Below are 15,222 nucleotides of genomic sequence, written 5' to 3'. Positions count from 1 at the left end.
AAGATCTCGCAACTGTTGTTGGTTTAGGAACAAACTTCGAAGTGCTTTTAGACCGTGGTTTAATAAAACTCGCGAGACTTTAATATTTTACTTTGGTATAACACGCTGTTTAAATTCCAAATTCCCACTCTGCTGTCCAATGTACAAGGATATCGAAATATCGCTTGTAATGCATCCGCATCGAATCTCGATCACTCTCAGTGTAGTTTGGCTTTGACTCGGCTTGGCAAGTTAGACATGTGTAATATACTTTGTAAAATTCCTAGACTTTGTAACGACGAGGTGCGTTGTAGCAATATGTAGAACAAAAACCGCGGCAGATTAAACTAACACAGCTTGAACGAACGTTCAACTTGGAAAGTAAACAAACAGTTATATTGGTAACATTCAAACAACGTTACACGCGTCAGTGAAGATTTTGACATTCGAACATATGCGTGACACATTAAGCTGTGTTTAAGCCATACAAGACAAGGCTGTGTATTGAACTTCGTGTTTCAAGTTAGCCGATATGTTTCGGCCTAGAAAGGCGCTCAAGGTGTGGTGACAAGATGACATCTAGCACTCCTTGTGTGATATAAAATGCGGGTTACATTCCATAAGCGCATTCAGTGGTCAGTTGTAACGGAGGAATGTGTAGACTTGGTGTAGAAGCGTGGCTATTGAAAAGACAGCTTATGCAGTTCGAAAAAACGTCGTCCCAAGTTTATTTTTCTGGGTATTTAAACTTAGAAGACGTTTAAGGCGAAATTTTAATGGGGGAAAGAGATTATTGTGCCATTTTTTATTTACATAGTTATTAAATAGTGTACAGTACAAAGTGCTAGCTTTAAATAGGTATCTAAAATGCAAAGGCTGTTGTGTGTTTTTGCATTTCTAAAACAGAAAATGAGGATAAAATTTAACATGTCAATAAATTCTTAAGAATGGTATAGGGTTATCAAAGTTTTTAGAAAACCTATTATGTTTCAAATGTAATTCCACAAATACATTATATAGGACCGCGCGTCATTAATGTTTGATGTACTTGTAAATGTTTTACAATTCCTTGTCTTTCTGTAGGAATTGCTAACAAACACATAACCCTTTCATCTTGCTTTTCAGATATTTATAATTGTTCCTGAAAATATAATTTTACAAAATGTCAGTGGGCATAAGAAGCCTGCTCTTCACTTGTTGCTGCCTGTTGCTTAGCAACCTTGCATCCGGGAAAATCGAGAAGCTGATTTCTCCTCAGATCAGATACAGGAGCCAGGAGAGCTCCTCCATCCACCAGAGGACCGAGACGAAGATCACTCATCAGAAGAGCGAAGAGGTTGCGGTGGTGAACAAAGCGGAGGACCCGGAGTGCGAATCCAATTGTTCCACGAGCTCCTCTTGTCAGGATTCGGGAAGCGAATGCGCATCTTCATCAAACTGCGCTCACAACTGCGGATGTTGCGGATGCTGTGGATGCGGAGGAGCTGGAGGATCAGAACTCAATCTTCTTCTACAAACAATCAACCGACTCACTCACGGCCCACCAGGATCACAAGGTCCTCCGGGACTCCAGGGACCCGCAGGATTTCCAGGGATGCCAGGTCCTCCAGGAAAGGCTGGATTCCCAGGGATTCAAGGTCCTCCGGGACTTCAAGGCATCCCTGGACTCAGCGGAGTCGGAATAAAGGGAGATTGCGGACCTCGTGGACACAAAGGGGAGCCGGGTACATCTCATTATGGCCAACCTGGACCACCGGGGCCTGTCGGACCCCCTGGAACCTTCGACACCCAAGCGCTGAGGGTATCCGGTGCCACTATATCCGGCCAGCCAGGCCCCAGGGGCGAAAAGGGGTCGCGGGGAAGTCCCGGTGTTCGTGGGTTCAAAGGGGAACAAGGGGATTCGGTTCAAGGTGAAAAAGGGGAGCAAGGAATGAAGGGGATGAGCGGACCTGTGGGTCCTCCGGGTCCTCCAGGACGCGATTCCAGCGACATCGAAACCAGCAAAGTGACGAGGGAGGTTGCGGGACCAAGAGGACCTAAGGGGGAGCCTGGAGACGGCGTCGTGGGTCCTCCGGGACCTTCTGGAAAGGATGGGATTGACGGACTTCCGGGAACCAGCATCAAGGGGGAACCAGGACAACCGGGGGAGTCAGGAGTTGGATTGCCCGGGCCGCCTGGCCCATCAGGTCCTCCAGGAAGATCGGTCCAAGGTCCGAAAGGGGAAGCTGGGCTCAGCGGGGAGCCTGGAGTCCCAGGAGAACCAGGACAACGAGGACCTCCGGGTCCACCAGGTCCTCCGGCTCCTAGAGTGAACAGTGAGGGAATTTTGGGAGGCGAAGGAGGTGAAACAGGATCACAAGGAGGTCAGGGATCACAGGGTCCTCCAGGGATGAAGGGAGAGCAAGGGATGAAAGGTGATCGTGGGATGAAGGGTCCTCCGGGACGCAACGGAGCAAACGGAAGACACGGGGAGCCAGGAAGAGGCAGGAAAGGACAAAAGGGATCCAGTGGGGAAACCGGGAGTCCAGGAGCATCTATTAAGGGAGAACCAGGCCCACCAGGACCTCCGGCGAGTTCAGGAGGAGCTGCTGCGACCTCCAGGAGCACTAACACGATGTCATCTTCATCTTCTTCCTCATCAAATTGCTGCAAAGAAGAGAAGGTAGCCTTCATGGCGGGACTTTCCCGCAACTTCAAGGGCAACGATCGAGGAGTAGCTTTCGACCACGTTGTCACAAACGCTGGGGAAGCTTACAGATCGAACACCGGATGCTTCGTTGTCCCAGCAGGAGGAATCTACGTATTCCACGTTCACATCCTCCGGTGCAGGAGCAGCGGTCCTCTCTACGTGCACCTCATGCGCAATGACGTCATGGTTTCCTCGGCAACCAACCAGGACTCGAGGTTTGAGACTACGTCACTGACAGCTGTCCTTCTTCTGAGGAGAGGAGATGTAGTGTGGGTGAGGTTGAGGCAGGGAGTTGCTTACGGACACAGCCCTTCACATTACTCAACATTCTCGGGATATTCAATACAGTTGGACGAGGTGAGAAACTTGGTAGTGTTTCAGTAAATATGATGCAAGGAATGCTATATTAACTGTATGCTCTTCCGTTTAGGTTTGACTTAACAAATCGCTTAAAGGAACGAGCTTAAAAGGCCTGGGATATTTTTTTTCATTTTTTTAAAACACGAACTTTATAGACTTAAATATTTTTATATGAGAACGTTAAAAAAATATTTAACAAAATATACAATGGGCTTTAAAATGTTCAATTTAGTTTCAAATTTTATCGAAATTTTGGATTTGCATACGATAAACATTTTATTGAACGTAATTTACTATAAATGGTTGTTGGGGACGCAGCCGATAACCGACACCAGGCTGTAGTATCGGTGCTAGGGTGGTATTAGTACTATAGGGTATCGGTATCAAAACTATCGAACATCCTTAATTAGCTGTATTTTGACTTCATTAAGTAAATATGTCGCGGGCCAAAAGAGTCTACCCTCACATATTCTTTCACGCTCCGTAGTCTGGTAGTTTTATAACCGCTAAACCAACTCAACTTTACAAATCTTCCATCCCAGGCGATTGACATGACAGCAGCATTCGCCAACATCCGCTACCGGCATCCTGGAACAGTCAGCTACTCTCTCTACAAAGGAGCAACTTCGAACCGACTCACAGATGAAGCTGCTGCTCGCATCCGCTCCATGAGTGGAGGACCCATGATGGGGATGCCCGGAAACGACTGACCAGCGCGCGAGCTCCACTTTGTGACGTCATAATCAACGATAGGCGCGACCCAGGGTTGATTCCCAAGTGGTCTTGCCATCACACAAAACCGTTTTCACGCATTCAGTTCTTGTTTCAGTTTTTTATTGCCTTCAATTTGCGAACTTTTCTTTTTTGTTTTAAGTTTCTTTTTTGTTTTTGAGTTAACTATTAATTTCTTAACAAAGTAACTTTATTTTATAATGCGATATCAGTAACTGCTAGGTGGTTTAATAAATGTAAGGACTCTTATTGGGATATTTTTTTTCATAAGTTCTTATCAACACTTTCCTTGTTATGAAAGCTCGCCATAAACCACTGCTTCTCTATTCCGCGTTTATTTTGTTCAATTTCCATTTCGCTGACATTTGCATCCAATGTCACTCTCACACGTTTAAAGAAGGTATATCCCGCATCAATTTGGTCGTTTTACATGGCCATTTACTAAATGCCGGCCAAGGCCCAAATTAGGTGGCCATTAAAAGGCCCAACATCGATTATCGTGGCACATTTTCGACAAACACTCGTTTTCATCAAACATTTCGGTTTTTCGCCTGGTGCGAACGACCTATTGTCACGTCACAAAGCACACCTACGTCGTATTTTCACAACTTTCCATGTTTTTTATTTATTATTTCTATTTTTGTTACTGTTTTTGGTGTATGTGCCTGTGTTCAGCAAGAAAGTTCTCTCACAAGTATTACAGTTTGCTTTGCAATGTGCGTTGTACACATCCTCGCTTCTAACAAGGTGTTAAAGTTGACTGGCAGCCTGCATCTTTTTATGCGTCAAGGTTATCGAGCGTGTTTAAGAGATTCGGTGCTTTTCTGTTGCCCAATAAAAAACGAATGTGATTGGAAATAGGGTCACAGTTATGTTTGGCACTCGGAAAAATAGTTAATGGTTATAACTTAGCCTACTTTCTTTATAAATGGCCTAATTTGTCTAATTCTAATTAATCAGGTGGCACTATATATACTACAACAAATTGCATTAAATTCTTGTCAAGCTTTCGCACAACCGTCCTTCATTCGGTCAAAGTAAAAAAACTAAAAAAGGCAATGGCATATACGAAATAAAAGTCGACTTAGCCCACTCTGTTATCTGTCCAAAATATGGCAGATTTTCTAGTTTAAAACGCATTAAATTGAGTACATTTGTCAAAACAATTTGCGAATAGATTTGTTGTTGTAGTTGCTACTGGTAAAATGTAGCATGACTCGGCCCTAAAAATAAATTCCAAACCAAATATACAATAAGGGTAACATCATCTATACATGCAAGGTCATTACGTTATATAATGGTATTTAAAGTAGGGTTATGTGACATACGTGGGCAGGTGAAAATCAACGATTAATAAACGATCCATCAAACTTTAAGACGTGCTAGTGTCAACTCATAAATCAATTGCAGAAAATTACGAAAAAACAAGGGGGTTACATTTATTTTTAGTCGGTGTGCAAGCATAGGCGCTCAACACCTTATGTAATTTATGGAAATCTTCAAGATTAGGTAAAATCTATAAATAGCAAACTTACACTTATAAAACAGAACCACAGAAATTGAGCCAAATAACAGTATAATTAATCACATCTTGTGGGAATGGGAGTCATGTCGGTTGTAGTAATGACTAGGGGCAATTAGGCAGCCAGCATACAAGATGTATCGACCCTTTGCTATTTGAGCAGCAGGCTGGAGACGTAAATTTAACCGCAAAATCATTCAAAGCGAAATATCTTCAATTTGCTTCGACCGGTCGTTTCCTTCAAACGATTTCATGTCGGCTCTCTCATCGGCAATATTCTAAGTGGTATCGGTACTCGCGCGATACTGGGGTGGTATCAGTGACAATCACTTTGTATGGGTACAAATGTGATTAGGGGGGGGGGTCGAAAAATATCGAACCAGAACCGATACCCGATCCAAGTTTTTGGCTTGAGAGGAAAATTTAACCGCGAAAATCATTTAAAGCGAAATGCTAATTTGTTTAGACCACGGCTTTCAAAACTGGTTTACTGTATGTTGTCTGTTCCACCCATAGAACCTGTGTGCACTGATGTTTGGGCTGTTTTAGTTGTTATAACGATATCAGAAGAGCCACGTACAGCTTAATATATGTCTGTAGATGGCGAAAACTTAGTGCATATTTCAAATTAGAAAATAAACAATAGATTAACACCAGGATTAAATATGATGTGAGTAAATAATTACCAAAAGGTACCCTCGACATTTTTGATATACAGCATAAAGTCTTCAAGACCAAATTAACAAATACAACACAAAACAATTTGAAATATACTAGACCACATATCGCCTTTTTAATTCATTTAAACCGATGTAGGGATTATCCTTGAAAAAAACTTGTTCGGTGCAAGCAACAACATAAAAACAACCATATAACCGCTCCAAACCCAACGAAACAACAGCATTATTCATCTTCAACTGCAAATCTAAATTTAGAAGATTTTTTGGCAATTTTCTCGCGTCAAGCCTGAAAATTAGCAATCAATCATTCAACAAGCCAACTTATATGGCCAATTTGCAACGGCCCACTTTAGCAATCGGCCTTCTTCCACAACTGCGGGTAAAAATGGTGCTTAAGACCATTAAGTCGTCAATTCACACAACGTTTGTTAAATGAAAAACAAAATAGTCCAGCTAAAAGAACAGGGTTGCCACACAAATTTACGAAAAAAAAATGCAAAGACTTTTCAAACGAAATTTGTAGGTTTAAACAATTTGTAGGTCCTACAATTTGATCGCTCGACCTTTTTTTTATATAATTCAAAGAGAAAACAATATAAATGCCTTGGTAAATAGTTTTTTTTAATTCTTTTTCAACTGGCATTTTTAAAACACATAACTTAACCAGCACATAAAATAAATTCCAATACTATTTAAAGACTTTTGGGAAAACACAGGGCTTTTCAAAGACTTCAATACAAAATCAATTAAAAGAACTTTTTCGAAAAAATAATTTTAAACATCCAAAGATTTAGTGACAACCGTAAAGGCCACAAGCACAAACTTGTTCGAAATGGGACCAGGCTCTCTAAAGTGGCCACAAAAAGCGACCAATTGTAGGAAATCGACAAATGCGAACGCAAGACCGCGAGAAGTTAGCAGCGAACAATGGGGCATTATACCCCGGACCCCTAGCAGCTCGCACGCAGTGGTTGGGGTAAAAGGGTGCATCGGTAATTCGGTGGGGTTGGGTGGGGTTAGGGAACTCCCCTACATACCCCTTTAACTCAGCAACAGAGATATTAGTCGACTTTTTTAGCTGATCAGTTATTTAAATCAGTGCATTCAACGAAATTTGCAAACCTATATTTGAGCATCGAATGTTGAGAGTTATTTTACTTGGGATAAAAAGCCTTCCTTATAGCAATTAAAAATAGCAGGATAACTTTAGAAACCATATACTGTGTCACAGTTGTGGCACTCACTAATATATGTACCTAATATACCCTTCGTATACTTGTTAAAAAAAACATAGTTTATGCTTATACCCAGGCTACCATCGCTTTTTCACCCAAATAAGGACGAATGGCGGAATATTACTTTCATAACATACATTTAGTTGAAATTCAGAAAAATATAAATGGATTTGCGTTTACAATTGTTGCTTTGTTAAAAACCCGACAAAAAAGCACGCAAGTCAAACTCTTAGAATTAATACCTACATTGAGATGTACACCTTGAAAATTAAACGGTCGTAGAAATAACCATAATAATTGTCCTGTATATATTCATTATTGAATGGTCAAAATCACAAGTAAAAAGTCTGAAAAAAACAGCAGAAATCCGCCCGATTTTGAGCCTGCTAATCTTCAGGATTAAAAGGCAATACGCTTCGAAGCTATAAACCAAGCTTCTATTTACATTTAGGTTTAAGTTTAAATCGCCCACAAAAGCACGTTAAAGTTTTAAGCTTAATCCAAACAAATCCAAATCCATATGGATCTTAAGAGCGTTTCAAGTCAAAACACAGAGCACCTAACTGCAGCTTAAAGAGTTGGGAAGCGATTTTTGAAACTTATAATCCAATGACTGATTATACGACAAACGCTTTCCAAAGCTGTCGTACCTACTCGTTAAGTTTGGTAAAATGTGATTGTTAACAAAAATGATGGATTTTGTCGTTTTTATTTAGTTTTTTCCATTACAATAAGTTTTAAAGCAAATACAAGTTTTTGTTTAAGTTAAATTCAAGACTGCTCCATAATTCATCAGCCGCAAGCACCAAGCCATAAACACCAGCTTTTTGCAATAAGCGATAAGATGCAAGTAGTGATAAACATCAGGCAGATGGAAGGTTGTACAGGAGTGGTCCAAAGATAAAGGTCTAAGCTGCTAAAGTGAGGTTTAAGGTTACGGTAAAGCGGTTAGACTAGAGATCAATTTGAACAGCATCAAGGCACAGGTATTCATCCAATAACATGACTGTAAATTGTCGTTATATCAATAAAAAAACGCAAACAATTATCACAAACCATGTTTAAAATGAAAATGATCATTTTAAAAATGAATAAAAATATATTCGAACCGTTTAAAATGCTATCTACTTATGTTTGGGCTTTGATGTTCTTACAACGTATATTTACGAGTAAATATAGTTTCGACAAACTTTTTTTTAAAGTCAGCTCATTTCAGAAAAAAGCCTAGTCTGATAAGGGTGAAAGTGGTTTGCAAAACTTTAAAATTCCAAATTGAGATGGAATTTCCAAACGACTTAATCAACTTCAAGCACCCGACCACCCACGGATACGAAACCAGTAAAATAGAATACAGCTACGTTAAAAAGTACGTCACCCTTTTTCGAACTGTTTGTGCATCGAAGGCAATTGGTTTCAGCCCAAAAGATGTTTATTCTACTAACAACGTCAGTGGAAATATATTACTTTACTGGATAAAGAAACGTTAGGACAGTTTTACATGTTGCTTCGTACTTTATTAAGCTGCTTTATTTAGTTTGTCTGCATTTTTCTCGAAACTGTCTTTCTTTTTAGGCAGTTTCACATGTTTTTTTTAGACTGAATTTGGTTTCTTTTTGAATTAAAAGAAAAACGGGCTTTGGATGTTTTTATAGCAACCACGTAAACTAGCCAAGGAAAGAAATGCTTTTCAAAATTAAACTTTACCAAGTTGCTTAAAATTGACACCAAATTCCAAGTTACAACTCAAAAGTTCTCGTAAATATTTCAAAATAACGCACAAAACCTAAAAAACGACCCCGTAACAAACTGCTTCCAGCGCAGAAAAAGCAGTCAGAAAAAGAAGCCGTCCAAATTTGACCATCACCCCGTTTTTTCGGCTCTATTCGAGTAATGTCACTTGTGAACTTCCACAAAGGAAGCTTCAATCATCGCTTTTCGAGCCGTTAAATTCCAATAACGTCCATTTGTCAGGAAAGGCGACAATTTGAAACCACGACTGACACTTTCCGCAGCTATTTCGACCGACGCGTCCAGAATGCGGTTTCGTATAAAAGTTATTAATGTTCTGCGAAGTGAAAACGAAGGGATGTTTCAATCTAGGCTCTTGCCAACCTTGGGTGGTCGGGAAATACCCTGATAAACTGACAAGTGTTTAACGAACTGACGCAAGAAGCTTGTGATTTCGGTTGGGGCGTCCACGACATTCAAAAATTAACTTCAGGGCATTTTTGAATTTAATTTAGGTTAAATGGAAAAACCTAATGTATTAAATGGAAAAGTATTAGGGCATAATAGTTGGTGGTTATAGATAGACGTAGAATGAATATCAAAGCCCATAGCCCCATATAGGTAGCATTTTGTGAACGTTTCGAATAAATCCTTATTTATTTACAACGTCCTATATGTCTAACCTCGTTTTTTTTAGGTAAAATGGAAAACAACCTTGGTGTGAATGACGAATAAATTAAGTGAAGCATTAAGAAGATAGACAGCATATATCGCATTACACTCTCTAGGATAAGGGCTTAGTAACGTTATAGTCCTGACGAAACTTTAATCTGGAAAGGTTTACAACGGAGTCCTGCGATTCTGCGAACATCGAGGATGTTTTTTGTTTAGTAATACACAAGGTGCGTCAGCTTTTCGCAAGCACAAAGCTTGTGATGAGATAAAAACGCGCAACGCCGGTCATACCAGGACGCCTTTAGATGGGGCAGACTACAGTTTACCACATGTAAAGCTTTTCAACATTGTCCAAAGCAAGCGGAAAAAGTCTCAAATAAATAATTCACAAAGATCTAAAGCAGGTGTCTTTGATGCATGAAATACTAAAGACTTTACTTGTAAACGCGCAGTAAAAACAGGACTAAACAGTAAACATAGAACAATTTATTTTAAGGTTTGGCAACATTTGAAACCATGAGATCAAGCCTAAAATAGCAAACTGGGCTTGTTACAAACATTACAGGTCAAAATTTTCTGTGGGTTGGCTTTTCAAATGTGCGAATTCTTTAGCTCAGCAACATTTTAATACACATAATGTAAAACATGGCTTAGTAGAGCCGGCAAAAAACTAGGTGTATTTGTATACAGAAGACGCCCTTTAAAATCTTGCCTAAAAATACTGCAAACAAGTGTCACTATTGACAAATTGTATTTTATACTTGACGGGCTTTAACACAACCGTACTTCATGAGGTCACAGTAATCCCTAAAAGTCCCACTAAAAGCATCAAAACTCCACTTACTTTGCCCAGAGCCAGTTGATCGTGTAGAGCGAGGTATCCCGGTTGTAGAACCCCAGCCACTGGAACTTCATGTTCGCCACAAGTAACTCTCCCGTCCTTTGTAAGCAAAGGTACCCATGCGTGACCCACTGCGTGAAGTCGATACAATGAGCAACAAATAGTTGTAAAGGTTTTTATTAAAATATAATTTAATTTCGGTTTAGCTGTTCGCTTAGGTTGGGCGCATATGTGATTTTGTATTACGAATTAAAATTTCCATTTATTTAACACATAGCAATCAAATAAAACCAAATAAAACAAAGCGAGTTATATCTGTCATTTTTGCGCAATATTTATCACATAAAAGGAATAAAACCCAACATAAAGCTGATTGACACACCACATTACAAAAAAACAAACCAGAACAACATGGTTCACAGTCACACCATTTATCTTTCAAAACACAAGTTTAAAACAAATATGCCTAGTTAATTGGCGATACTTCATATAGCTACATATGGATTACACAAGGCGTCTGATAAACCAAGAACACTTATTTCTGAGCAAAGTACAGTGTTTTTAGCTAGTTCCTGATTTTAATCATGGCTGCGAAAGTAAGCGCCACGGCAACATATAAACCGACAAACCCACAGCGCCGTCCAGCGGTAACATAACAAACACAAGACCGCCGCACGGTGTCGTGTTACCTTCTGTTTGTACTGAGTCCTTCTTCTTGGTGTTTGTGTCAACGACGACGTGGTAGAATGAGAAGAGGATGTGATGTCCGTGGTGGAGCTGGGTGGGAAGCGATAACTTCCACTGGGGAGCGCACAAGAGTTACTCGTGACGTAATTATGTTTAAGGTTTAGTACTGGTGAGGTATTTTAGGTGGGATAGGCAATTACATATGAAAATTGCCGCCAAATTAAAGAAACAAAAAAAACACTTAAGAGCATGATGGTTGGAAGTTGTAGTATGACGTAATAAGAATGTCAAAGGCCCTACAAAAGTAGGTAGAATTTTGAACGTTCCTAATAACCCTTCATTCATTTGTAACGTAGTGAAAAGCCACTGATTCCAAGTATGGACGGCAGAAAAAAGGAAACAAGGAGTAATAAAACTTCTAAACCGGGTGTGCGGCGATTTAAAAAAAACTTTCAGGTACAATAAGACGAAGTAGGGACATCAAAGTCCATACAGAAGTAGGTAGCATTTTTAAAGTTTTAAATATCTCACTAATTTTCAACATGGGCTTTAATATTCTTACTACAACCTTAAACTATTTCGAACATTAACCAATAGTAATTAAAAAATGTATAAAAATGAACTATTTTAGCCTAAATCTTCGCTTTTCAAGCAACATTGTATCAACATAGGCACCTCTTCGTAGAAGGCCGGTCTCTCGTGATGGTGAAGGACGGCAGCCGACACCCGACTTGCGAATGCGCCGGTTCCAGGGGGTCCAGGGCGCTTGTAGAAAGATCTGAGGGGTTTTGCGCCGTCTGTGTCCGAATCACGGAACTCCGCCACCACCGCTATGTTACGGGCCTGGCGAAATAACAAGGGGATTTCAAAAATTTACAATTTTTGAAAACGACAATTTTTTGGTGTTCAACCTGTCAGTCTACCCGCGCATTTTTTTAAAACGTTTGAAACGTAAACTAAAAATATTCAAATTAGCCTTACGAACAAGCATACAAATGATTAATCTATGGGATAGATTTTACGGTAATGACATTTACCTGGTAGAATAATGGAATTTTCGTACAGTAAGAAATGGCAATTGAATCAAAAACCTTTTTTACAACAAACCCGACCCATTTATTCCTTTGGATAAACAAAACCCTGGTTTCCTAAAAACTAACAATTTTGACCCCTTTTCACCAAGGTTTAAAATAAGTCAAAAAACGTCACGCTATACTAAAAATAAGCTCTTCGGGTACTTATTTATTTTATCCAACGTTTCGGATAGCCATGCATGACGGCTTCATGAACCAAAACGCTGGATAAAAAAGAAGTACCGTAATAGCTTCTTTTTAGTTAATTGCCACCAACCCTCACCTTAGCGAACGTCTTTTGGTTGTCGTAGTTTAGCATCTTGGGGTAAATATAGCAGTGGTTTGTATGTTCCATGTGGATGTGTTGATCAGATGGTGAGTTCTTAACCAACTCGTCAACCTCCAACACTGGCTCAGGGGGCTGTCCCGGGTGTGACGTAGGTGATGACGTGGGCCAGTAGGGCTTGACAGGAACCAGTGATGACGTCAGGATATCTGTGACGTATTCACAAGTGTAATGTTCGCCTACTGCCTCTTATAACTAATAAACTATAGGGATGCCAAAAATTGGCTGCTCAAATGTGTAAACGTAATGTTGAAAACTTTTGGGTATTACAAGTTCATAGTTAATTAGGAGCTCAGCATGAAGACTTACAATTGTTCCTAAAATAAATCGTAGATCTCAATAACAAAAAAGACAGAAGTCAGGTTAAGTTAGTTATGAAAAACGGTAAACGGTTTTAGATCTGATTTTTTAACTCAAGCTCGAAAAAATGTTTAAAAAGAAAATAATAATTTTCGGTGAATACAGTACTACTTACATTCATTATTTTTTACTTTGCGCAGGCGGCCTGAACTGGACAATACTTTACTATATTGCATAAACTGTATACACACATGTGTATATTTCTCACTGACACCAATTCATTCGGAAGCCTGATTTGCCTAGGTTAACCATTCGGCAATAATAAAAATGTCTTTATCGGAATCAACAAAACTTTGTAAAACCCGTGCATTTAATAAACTTACTTGGCAGGTCTGTTGGGACCGAATCAATTCCAAGCTTCAAATCACACTCGATGTATTCCAACTTGGCAAGTTTCTCCGGTCTGTGAATGAGGGACAGAAGTTAAAAACCCATTCGTAAAGTCGGCACGTACATATTTTATCACCAACTACAAATAAACCTTGGATTCAGTTTATAAGCATAAGAGGATTTAAGTTATTTTGCAAGATAATTTAGATTTCCGGCATTTAAAAAGAGTAACGGTTTATGGCAAAGAAATATAACTATATCAACGTTAAATCCATCGCAATTAATGCATTAGCTGAATGGCAATATTCAGACAATATTATACATAGGTTTTCGAAAATATAGTGAAAAAAAATGTTTAAATATTCATTTTTCAAAAAGAATGTAACTGCAAAGTACCAACCTAAAAAAAAGATAAAAATCTAATTAGGACATATATATAGGTTTAAAACATGAAAACAAGCGAAAAGCGAATGTTGGTATTTTGCGGAAGGGAGTAACACTATTCAAAAATTATTATACACAGTGGTACAGTTCAAAAATATGTATATATTTAGTATTCAGAAAGAAGTGCAAAAGTAGCAATGCAAAATAAAAAGCTATTTCGCATATATTGCTGTCAATTTACGGCTTCCAATAAGCGAATAGCGGATGTCAATTTTTGTGGATTTCATTCACGGACACTCACTTGCGGAAGTCGGTGAGGTACTTTATGAAATCTTCCTCGGAAAGTTTTGATGATTCTTGTTTGTAGAAACCTTCAAAGCCGTTCTGGTTGATGTTGCCCTTGTTGTCGTGAAACAGAGGTCTGGAGAAGAGAAGGGAATAAATATAACAAAGAAAAACAGTGATCGGCAACCTTTTCCCAGTCGCGGGCCTGACCCAAACCGTACAAAATTTTAACTTATTCTTTTGTTGAGACGTGTAATTTTAGGCATTTTATTATAACAAAATTTAAATCAGCGGCGGACTCAAGATCTTTGCATTTAAAAATGAGTCTAATTATTATCAGTAATGAATCTATTTATTTGGTTTAAAATTCGAGTCAGTACAGCGTCGTCCTTGATCACAATGAAAAGGTGTAATAGACATGCTCCACTTATTCTTTTTTCCGGACGTGAACTATTGATCGTAGGCTATATTCGTATTATCGACAATACATAGCGAGAAACAATCACTACTTTTCTACTGTAGTTGCAAGTCCAAATTTTGGGAAACCGCTGGAGGGACCGTTTCGGTCCCACAAAACACCTTAAAAAAAACACTGGATATACTTAATGCGATATATTTAATCGGCAATCTAGTTCATGGTGTAATTTAAATAAGGCGGGTAAACACCCAATATGACTTTCATATTTAAAAAGTCATAAGGACGCACGAACTAGTGCACAGCGCAATAAAATGCATCCAGACATACTAAGATGACAAAACTTTCTTTGTTGATAGTTCCAGGTAAGCCTTTAGGTTGAAAAGATTGTTAGCTCAAAAAGCACACATACTAGATGTGCAAATAAGAATATTTTTGTTTTATTTAATTGTTAAAATAGCCAAAAATTATTGCTAACGGACAGTTACCCTGTTTGTTATAGAGGTGGCGGGCCGGATAATTTACATTGGCGGGTCGATTTAGATTTCGAGCATACTGTTAGGAGGTTTTAATTTAACGAAGTAGGGATACCAGAAGCTATACACAGAAGTATAGGCAGCACGTTTCAAATAAACTTTATTTATTGTTTGTGTTTCACATTGTGGAGAATAATTAATGGTTTGAGGTTGTAGTATAAGACGTGATAAGAATATCAAGCGTTTTTGTTCCTTACGACAACAAACTTATTTTACGTTTAAACCACTATAGGAAGTTAATAAAGCAGATTTCAAGCAGCTGTTACATCTATAGGGCGAGTTGTTTACTGAACTGAGTTAACTCTAGGCGCGATGGTAGCGTGGTAATAATACGTCACTACTACGTCATCGGACAGCTGTAAACT

At 39.1% G+C, this 15,222-nt stretch overlaps 2 protein-coding genes across 2 annotated transcripts in view; one reads left to right on the top strand and one right to left on the bottom strand.

The window, feature by feature from the left end:
• Nucleotides 1-15,222, bottom strand: part of LOC146146538 (dedicator of cytokinesis protein 9-like) — a 121,980-nt gene that overhangs the window by 79,592 nt on the left and 27,166 nt on the right. The window contains exons 14-19 of the mRNA XM_083388357.1: nt 13,923-14,042; nt 13,231-13,310; nt 12,485-12,696; nt 11,804-11,971; nt 11,131-11,242; nt 10,445-10,572 (exon numbers count right to left, since the gene is read on the bottom strand). Coding sequence (XP_083244483.1) covers nt 10,445-10,572; nt 11,131-11,242; nt 11,804-11,971; nt 12,485-12,696; nt 13,231-13,310; nt 13,923-14,042 — 820 coding nt within the window. The remainder of the gene's footprint in view (nt 1-10,444; nt 10,573-11,130; nt 11,243-11,803; nt 11,972-12,484; nt 12,697-13,230; nt 13,311-13,922; nt 14,043-15,222) is intronic.
• LOC146146539 (uncharacterized) lies at nt 1,073-4,708 on the top strand. The gene is made up of 2 exons (XM_083388358.1): nt 1,073-3,025; nt 3,571-4,708. Exons 1-2 carry the CDS (start codon nt 1,142-1,144, stop codon nt 3,736-3,738), a joined length of 2,052 nt encoding a protein of 683 aa, XP_083244484.1. The 5' UTR covers nt 1,073-1,141; the 3' UTR covers nt 3,739-4,708.

The sequence above is a fragment of the Ascidiella aspersa genome, chromosome 4, assembly GCF_963924565.1.
Source record: "Ascidiella aspersa chromosome 4, kaAscAspe10.2, whole genome shotgun sequence".
Classification (NCBI taxonomy): Eukaryota; Metazoa; Chordata; class Ascidiacea; order Phlebobranchia; family Ascidiidae; genus Ascidiella; species Ascidiella aspersa.
Note: the sequence above shows the minus strand (reverse complement) of the source record. Positions and strands in the feature narration are given on the sequence as shown.